Here is a 9,949-nt window from a genome sequence, read left to right as displayed (position 1 = left end):
GAGAGAGAGAGAGAGAGAGAGAGAGAGAGAGAGAGAGAGAGAGAGAGAGAGCTTTTATTTGTGTATGCACTGTATATACTGTATACACCTGTATATTATATACTATATACCCCTGCACCTTTTTCTTCATTTGGCACCTAATTCTCCTTTGACTATTTCAGCCGATATGACAAGTACATTTCTCCACTGTGAGATCAATAAAGTCAATCAATCAATCCTGGTTTCCATTTTTTTAAAATCAATTTTTATGCATATTTGCCATTTGGCTCTTAAAGAAACTGATTATTTGAACTATTAAAGTAATAAGAATGAGTTCTGTACATTGTATCTGCATGTAATATCTACAAGAGTTTGGCACCCGTGCAAAAGGTTGAGAAATTTAATATAATGCTATAATAATGTGAATTAAATTTTTAGGCAGGTAAACTAAGATGGGAAAACGCTCTCCAGCTTTTATATTAATGGTGACTTACTCAGCTTGTCTCGCTCTAAAAATACCTTATTTTGTTTCCCTTTAGTTTGAGTTTAAATACATTAATAGAAAAAAAAATATATATATATATATATTTTTGCCTTTAATCTTTTAAGGGTATTTATCAAGGTTAGTGTGCCATCGAGAGGGAAATCAAACTACAACTCCTAGAATGCTTTGCGCAACCTCCACAGCCTCGCCAATTTCATTGGATACGTCTTATTTAATCCAACCAATGAGCTTCGAGGATACTGCAACGCTGAAATGACCTTTATTGGAGTATTTTGACAAGTAGTAGCTGTGGCGGCGTTTTCCGACCACCGTGTTATTAATGTCTCCCTGCAGTTACAGCTGGTAATAAGCTGGGCTTTAATCTTTCCCCTTATCCCGTGGAAACAGACAGCTGGCCGCTCAGAATGGGAGGAAATGGAAGCAAAGCGAGGAATGTGTCTTTTGGGCTGGACGAAGACGAGAAGGTCACAGTAGTTGAAGGAGTGAAGGTATTCCTGCCGGTGGGACAGTCAGTTGTCCTTCTTTAGTCATTAGACTCACATTTCAAGTATTATTAAGGTAAAAATGAGAATGTGTTCGGTCCCTGCTAGCGTAAAAATCAGACTGGTCCATGTCAACTGAACTTAGCTTTTATACTATCTTGGTTGAACTTTTATACTTGTTAATATGAATTAAAATCTGACTTTTAATCAGCCACTAACCTGGCGTTTATACCCTTTGTTAATGTTAGCTTGTTGGCTATATTTAAAGTGAGCTAAATCTTCCATTATTAGCAGGAATAAGCTGCCAGGGTCATTTATTGTTTTAGTTTAATTAAGACAAGACTGATGGATCATAGAGAGGCAGTTGCAACCCTTCATTTTGTGTAGGGTGTTTAGAAGTCCTGGTTTTTAATGGTCTATCATGGTGTAAAAACACAAATTTCCTGTCATCAGAAAGTGCGACCTTCACCAGTTTAAAAGCACCTGCCTTGGCATTTAGTCACCAGGTGCATACAGGTGTGTGTGTGTATGGACACAGTAGCAAGTTGGAAAACATTAGTGTTTGGTTTATTCTTTGTTGATCATGTGCATTGTTAATCTGTTTGCCAGATTTGATGGAGTAGAAGGCCTTCCTTCACATGGTGGATTGCATTGTGTGAACAGGGGCCATCTGATGAGGACAGTCTTTTGTCTGTAGAAGATACACAGGATAAGGACACATCCTGGAGCCGGACTGATAGAGGAGAGCTATCTGCAATCCTGAGGCATAGAGGAAAGAGGCACAAAAGTCAGGGCATGGATGGCGGGTCATTTTCTGACACGAACAGCTAAGCATCCACCTGATGCAACACAGAAGCAGGAGATGACCTTGTTTGGGGATAATTTTTTGCCGGATGCCCACGCTTGCTGACATTTTGAGCCCACAGCTTAGCCAACTCCAAGCAATTTCTCTGTCCTGTAACAATCTGAATTGGAATAAACACTGTTACTTTTTTACTCCTGCTTTTATAGTCCTTTTTATATGGTTTTACCCAGTTTGAGTTAAGAATAATCATACTAGGTAACTTTCTCCCTGGAAAAGAACCAGAAGGGAAGTTTTGAGGTGTAACCACCTTCAGCGGGACCTAACATCCTTATTTAGCATTAGCAATGGCCTTAGAGAGGAAAATATTACTGCTTGTTATTTTGGGAAGATATATAAAGTAATTTATTCACTTAAAGTCCATCATGCTTCAGTAAAAAAAAAAAAAAAAACAGATTATCCACAGACAAATCTTCAGCGACTGCTTTCAGGTGTTCCAGGGATAAACAAGGCTGTGTTTAGTTACTGCAAAACAAAAAACAAGCTACAGCTGAAACCGTACACACCTAATGTTGGGGTATTACATTTTATAATTCTTAACTATACCACAGAAAATGAGTAAACCTCATCTTACTTAAATGACATGCTATGAAAACTAGGGGTGGATCGATTGATCGGCCTTGATTTCACATTTTATAGTTTCACTGGTAGTGATTAATTCCTTTCAGTAAAATAAAATTGAAACTATTGAAGGTGTCTTATGATTTTATAACAACTGACAGTGTCGGTTATAAAAAAACCCAGTATCAATCTAAATTAAAATTGGGATGTAAAGATTTTTAAAAATCAAGAGTCGGGGATAGGCCAGAAACCTGCACCCACAATGAAAACACACAACTTTGTTTTGCTTTAAAGTGATGGCACCTATGTAAAGCTGTCTAGTCATAGTTCAGGGCATAGCAGTTGATGAAAGCCTTTCTTATCAGCACAAACGCCTGCACCAGCTGTCTAGAACAGAGATGGATGACTGATGATTTGAGCTTGTCACTGGATCAACCAGAAACTCTTCTCTAGAAATTATCTAAAATAAAGTATGAGGTCAAACGGTTAAAGTGTGTTTTAGTTTATGACATTAAACAGAGGACAACAGCAAATCAAAGAAACCAAGGTTTTCAAGCTTCTGCCAGGTGATGGAAAATATCCACTGGGAGTTATTGCTATTGAAGGTGTTGCATGTTTTTGTTTTAATATGTTTATACCTACAATATTCACAGGAAAGTAAAGGATAAAACGTGTAACTGCTGTTCCTTATTCATTAAAAGAAAAATAACCTATTGTACGGCCATGAATGAAAGCCTGAGAATTAGCAGGATTAGGAACTAATCTACCTTCTGTCCTGCTTGCATTACATTTGTCTTAACAAAGTGTTTGTTCTTCTGTTAACATTCTGCTCCAGCTCTCTGAGGATGTTCTCCGGCGGATGAGGGAACCTAAGGGATCGGAAAGAGTTCGGTCTCCATCCTCTGCTTCAGAAAGTCACAAAGCATCACCAAGTATGTTCTAAGCAATAACTGAATAATTCCTTCTGTCCACATCTTTATTTTATTAATAGATAGACTTTATACCAGACTCATGGTCCAATAAATATATAAGATAAAATGAAACCATACAGGTAAAAAGTACAATACAAGTACAATTATTTATTAGATAGGAGATTAAAGGAGACATGAATACCAGTGTCTCCACACCTTACATTGGTATCAGGTTGCACTATGTGTGGTGTCAGTAAGTGAGAAGATAATCATCATTGCCAGATGCATTTATCCTACAGATAAAACTATACGTTAACTTTTGTAAAACAGCATGTAAGGTTTTGACTCTTGTTGTGACAAACAATACACTCACACTAGTCCATCTTTGCCAATTCAAAAGTAACTGCAAAGCATCATTATAGGCCACCTGTAGCCTTTGCAGGCTGGATTTTTATATGTAGACCTCAGGTGAGCAGTCTACAAAGAGGTACAATATGCATTAAATAGTTCCCCTTTTACTACATCAATACATGCACCACATTTACAAGCAAGGGTGTTCGCTTGAGCATACAACATTCTACATTGTCCACAGATAACATCATCATCTGACAGATTCTCTCTGATGTTGTGCCCAAAATACTTGGTTTTATCAGTAACACCCAGCACAGTGTTTGACAGATTTAATTCTGGGAACTGTATAGATTTATCTTCTTTACTCCTACAGATCATGGCCACACTTTTAGCTGATTGTACTTAATGTCATGTTCCAGACCGTACTCAGAACAGATGTTAAGTAGTTGCTGTAACCCAGCAGTACTTGGACTAAATGTTACTAAATCATCTGCATACATCAGGTGATTAAGTATAGAGTTACCAGCCACACAACAAGCGTTATGAGCTCCCAACTTGGTTGCTAGTTCATCCAGATACAAATGAAAAAGAACTGGGGACAAAATCCCACCTTGCGACACAGTCCCCCCATTTAATCTGCAGTGATTGCTGAGCATCCTAATATGAATAATATACTCTGGTACACCTTTTTGTGCCAGTTTCATGAAAAGTTTTCTGTGATTTATCCCATCCCATTGTTTTGATGCATCTAGGAAACACATAAAAACTGAAGAGATCTGCTTATTATATTTATAAATAATCTCTTTTCAAGTATATATGCACATATCTGTGCCCAGGCTAACCTTAAAACCAAACTGGTTATCTGTAGATTTGATAACCCCTAAAATCCAGTCCAGTAGGATTAATTCAATAATTTTTTAAACTACTGGCCAACACTATCGGATGGTAATTATCAGAACTGCCAATCTCCTTGGTTTTATCTTTGATGAGGGGTACTAACAGGACACTTAACATAGAGTCAGGTAAAAGACCATGTATAAGAAACGCCATAAAACAAATGCAAAGTAGAGGAGCTAGCCTTGCACTTGCATACTTTAAATGCTCTGCTGAGATTACTTCCATCCCAGTGGCTTTATTGTTAGACAATTTTGAAATAGCTTTATGATTTTCATCTGTACGGAGACCATTATTTACAGGATATGGTTCACTATAAATATAATTAAATAATCTACTTTAATGTTGGTGCCACAGCTCCACAATATTAGCAGTGTCAGATATCAACAGTACAGGGCAGAGATGTTTTGTGGGATGTCGTACCTCTAACTTCTTTCCAAAAATCTTTTGTATTGTGACAAAAAAGTTTTCTGGCCATTGAGTCAGCCCTCATTGCTCTTTCATTTTTACTAGTTTATCGCACAGCTCACTTGTGTTGGGCACTGGTCAATTTTTTATGTTCAAAGACGGACCCAGATCTCGGTCTCCCTGCCTGTATCCACTCCTTAGAAGCCTCCCGAGGTCTATTATAAAATTCAGCCACGTGGATGTTCCTTCCTTTTCTCTTTATGCTGTTTATGGAGGAGTTTATTTGATGCCATCAAAACATTAAAAATGGCACCATACACAGAACAAATGGATCCAATGTGCTCGGAATTTTACAGTTAGCATCTCTACACTTACCTGCTTCGCTAGGCACACTATGTGTATCTGTGCACATAGAGTAGGATAGCAGTTCCTCCTCTGAGAGCGAGCTCCAGTCTAAGTGTAATTTGTTACTTTCAAAGTTGTACTTTCCCATCATTGGTAAACAATATAGATGTATCTGCATCCCAAATGGAATATGATCGGCAGTGGATAACTCATACGGGATTTTCATGCCAGTCAATGAGTCATGTCCATCTGCTGTAGCTACACAGTCATCCAACCATGAGGTTGTATGCCATGACTCACCATTTATCCATCCATTTTCCATCATGCTTATCCCAAGCGGGGTCTCAACAGATGCTGGTGCTTATCTTCAGCTGCCTGCGGGTGAGAGGCGAGGTCCACCCTGGACAGGTCGCCAGTCCATTGCAGGGAAACACAGTGAGAAACAGGACAAACAACAATTCACGCACACAGTCACACCTGAGAATTTAGAGAAGCCAATTAACCTAATAGAACCGAACCCGGAACCTTCTTGCTGTAAGGCAGCAGTGCTACCCACTGCTCCACTGAGCAGCCCTCCGTGCCTCACTAATGTACGCAAAACTATCTGTTGGCAGCAGGACTTAAGTTGAGAGAATGAACCCAATATCTTCACAAAACTGGCTTAAATGAGTACCAAATATAAATGTATTATCAGTGATATCAGAGTTCATGTCACCGATAAAAAACACATTAAGAAACATATTATCTTCTATAAAAAACTTAATAAAAGCAAGTTTGTTAAGATATTCAGTTTCATTTGCGGGGCACTCATATGGGGTGTACACATTCATGATAACAGATTCCTTGTCATTTTGTGTCACGTGTATTATTATGCACCAGTCTACTTTAAGTTGAATTATTATAACTCAAGGATCCAGTCTCTTATCCAATGATATATTGCAACACCACCAGGAATCTGTCCTCGTATTATTCCATTACCAATATCAACACTAGACCCCCCGGCTCTGTGGAAACGGCCCTTTACAGAGTTCAGACCTTCTGGATCCTGCTTTGTCAGAAAAGTCTCTTTTAGACAGCATATCAAATTGGCATCTAAAGTTGGTCTACAACACTGTGAGCTTTGTCCTCTGCGCTATGGCCCAAGCCAGGCTGGGACAATTATATGACATAACTTTAAGAGCCATCTGTTCAGGTTTATTTGGCCTCGGTGCCACAGGCCAATGAGGCCCCTCCCATCTGCATACCCGGAGGAACCGCACCGTTCATTCCTGCAGCTCCAGACCTATATGGCTCATAAAACACCGAACATCCAACTGGCCAGAGTTCAGGATTGTACATCTCCGCCACATTATAACACTATATATAATAGACAAACCTGCTGTTTTCATAGCTTATTTTGAGGCATGTATCGAGAATTTAGAAGCGAAGACACTCACCAGTTTGGTTGGAACTGTTTTTATGTTTCTTGCAGTCCCTGTGCCCACAATAGCCATTTTTTTCACTACAGGTGTAGTATAGCACTCCACTTTAGGAATTCAGGCGGATATGTACTTTCACCAGAGATCTTGCGGCAGCATCCACGCAACAGTGCTTTTGCTTCTGAGATCAGGCCACAGTCTTCGCCGTATCTGCACTCACCGTCCTTGCAGTCTCTGTCACTGCGTCCGTCGCTTCCACGTTCACTGCCTCCACAGGTGACAGGAGGTAAATCCTCCAGATAATGACAGACAAACATTTTCCCCACATTCATTTAGGACCTTCATGCAGCCTTTGGTGTTTTTTATGATCATTTGCACTCCTTTGTCCTATTTAGCTGCGTGGTAGTGCTCAGGTCAAACAGCTTTTTCTTAGAGACCTCTATAGACTCTGTGTCGAAAGTGCTATTAGCCAGCAGCACTAGCTCATCCTGTGTCAGAGTTCTTATTTTCACAGCCAAAAAGTTAAAGCGCTCATCCTCCACAATAATTTTGCCATCCACAGTCCTGTAGATCTCAGGCTTATGTCTAAATCAACATGAAGCAGGATAGCAGAAGCACAGGCTGTTGCCATCTTGGTACTCAGTCACATGCCAAAGAAAGCAGCCCCTGTTTAGAAGACTGTAGAGGAAAAGAAAAATCCTGATTGTATGTACAGAGCACACTAAACATAAACAAAGATTCTATAAACTGACCTCGCTATGTTTAGGTAAATATGTTGAAATAATGAAGAAATGTTAATGTTTTATAAAGAAATGTTCTTTAGATTTTACTAACTAGTTCAGGTTTAAATGGAGTCTCACTTAAAGCATCAGTGCTGCTGGTTAAACTGCATGTATCCATCTAGGTTACCATTGCTAATGTCTTTACTTCTTGATTTTTAGAAGCAAAACCTGCAGAACCATCAGCTTCGGGGGCACAAGAAGAGATGCGTAAAAAGTAGGTGTTTGTAGCTTTAATATGTCAGCTGTTTATTTATACTGGATTTCAGTGTCCTGTCTATCTGTCTGTACATTTCTTCTGTTGTTATATAAAACACCGGTGATCAGTTTTGCTATTTAATCTCTTATTTCCTGCTTTGTAAAAGACTTAAGCCAATTTCTTTTACATTTAAACATTACATATATATTACTTCGGACTGACAGGAAAAAAGTGGGACTCTGTAGGAAGTTGGGTGGATAGCGTAACATCTAATGCAAGGGAGCTGCTTCCAGAGTAGGATGATCTTAGGGTCACTGGGTCGTTACACAAACATCATGTCTTAACACTTCTTTGGAAATAAGCTAGAAAAGAAAAACCTGAATGAAGGCCCCCGACACGCTCAGTGGAGAGCTTAAATCAGAAATGCTACAGTATCAAATAGTACCAATGCTATGCTAACAGCTACAGCTCGAGTGATTTGTTATGTTTATCTGCAGGAACTGATTCACTCTGTCTGCATAACAGTGATGTTGATATAGTTTGGGAATGTTCTTGCACTAACTTGTTCCACAGTCAAACCCTTCTCTCTTGATTACGGCCATTGTCACTGAGAATAATTTGTATCTTGATCTATATTGATTAAAGAAGAACGAATGTGTCTGATCTCACAGTCAATTTTATATTCTTATGATTCATATGAAAAAATATATTTTTTACCATCTAATCTATAAGGTTATGGCATTATATAGTATACAATTTTCAAAATAAAACAAAAAAACAATAATACAAACTTTTTCTTAAAAGTAAATATTTGATTTATTGACAAAAATGTCCATAAATGTTAGAATCTGCAGTTCAGCATTTACAGCGCAACACGTCTACAGCAAGCTTATGTTTGATCGAACCACAATTTTAATCCTTTTAACTTAATACATCATTTTTTTCTTTATATGTACAATACAAAAAGCAAAGAAAACCAGCTTCAAACACAACAAAACGAATTCAAAACTGTGTACGTAACAGTTAATAAAACCTTTTGGTTGGAATGTAATCAACAGGTCAACCGCTACCATTCAAAGAGCAATATGGATCAGCGCTGCTGATCATCATAGTTTCAAATAATCCAGTTAAAGAATTAGATATTATTGGAAAAATATAGTTTTACACTACTTTGACACTAAAATGAAAGATCCATTGCTAGACTAATTTTTGTTTTTGTTATTTTTAGGTTTAACCACAAAATGAAATTGCACTAATTTTAGCAAATAGTTCCTAAAGTAGGTGGTTTATGGTTTCAGCCAGCAGAAAGATCAGTTCATTTAAAATCTGCAGGTGCATGAATGCACACGATACAATCCAAGTCGATTAAAACCAGTTGATCAACTTACTTTAGGAATTTAAAATTGTTTATTAAAAGGGAATAAACTCAGTTTTGTGCATTCTTATCTAAAATTTCTGTGTTAAATTCAGATTTTTTTAAGACTGCATGTAGGAAGCTGCATTGTATTTAAAAGTAAGCAAATTTAATGATGAACAACTGAAACTTTTTAAAACGACTCTTTTATTACCATCAGATTTGAAAAATTTGTCACCCCCATGTAACTTTTTATCCATGTTGTGGAGGGCCTGAAGAGCTGCTGGGGCTGCAGGCTGCAGATTAGGCCTCTATCTGAAAGCAAAAGGTGGATTTCTTCTGCTGCCACTAAAAGCAGCTGTTGCACAAACATCCCTTGTTGTGGTCCTCTCTCACTTTCAAGGTCTTGGCCAACATTTCCATCTGGTCAAAGCAAGCAGTAAACCCATTAATATTATAAAATTAAACACAATTTTCCAATTATCACAACCAGATTACAAAAATTCAACATATATAAGAGGCATTGCTTTAAGACCTCTGGAAGACTTAACTTAAACACTTTGATTTTCAAAGATCAGAGCCTCTGTTTTTTTCTGTTAGCTCTTTATGTGTTAGAGAAAAAGTCTCTCTCCATGAATTCTCAATGTTGACAGTTCATATCATATCTGACATTAGCTACGAGCGGCAACAGGCTCTGGTGCAGGAGCAGCTGGCCAAGCTGGCCCAGAGGGAGAGAGAGACTACAGCCGCCACAGACGTGGAGGAGACCAGGCCTAGTGTCATCATGGAGAAATGGAGAACGCATGAAGAGCAGGAGAAGGCCAAGTTACTGGTGAGTGATGCTGTCTGGGTGATTGGATATGGATGCTAGAGTTTATTTTCCATTGGTATAAGCAGAGGA

General features: G+C 38.4%; 1 protein-coding gene across 2 annotated transcripts in view; it reads left to right on the top strand.

The window, feature by feature from the left end:
* The first annotated feature begins 735 nt into the window (after nucleotides 1–735).
* Nucleotides 736–9,949, top strand: part of LOC107094458 (MICOS complex subunit mic25a-like) — an 85,306-nt gene continuing 76,092 nt past the window's right edge. For both annotated transcript variants that reach the window (XM_015390050.1, XM_015390051.1), the window contains exons 1-4: nucleotides 736–972; nucleotides 3,225–3,321; nucleotides 7,658–7,712; nucleotides 9,724–9,880. In XM_015390050.1, the coding sequence (XP_015245536.1) occupies nucleotides 889–972; nucleotides 3,225–3,321; nucleotides 7,658–7,712; nucleotides 9,724–9,880 (393 nt within the window). In that variant the 5' untranslated portion in view covers nucleotides 736–888. The remainder of the gene's footprint in view (nucleotides 973–3,224; nucleotides 3,322–7,657; nucleotides 7,713–9,723; nucleotides 9,881–9,949) is intronic.

Source organism: Cyprinodon variegatus, unplaced genomic scaffold (genome assembly GCF_000732505.1).
Source record: "Cyprinodon variegatus isolate N-32 unplaced genomic scaffold, C_variegatus-1.0 Scaffold484, whole genome shotgun sequence".
Classification (NCBI taxonomy): Eukaryota; Metazoa; Chordata; class Actinopteri; order Cyprinodontiformes; family Cyprinodontidae; genus Cyprinodon; species Cyprinodon variegatus.
The sequence above is the reverse complement of the archived record's forward strand: the minus strand, read 5'-3'. Positions and strand labels throughout refer to the sequence as shown.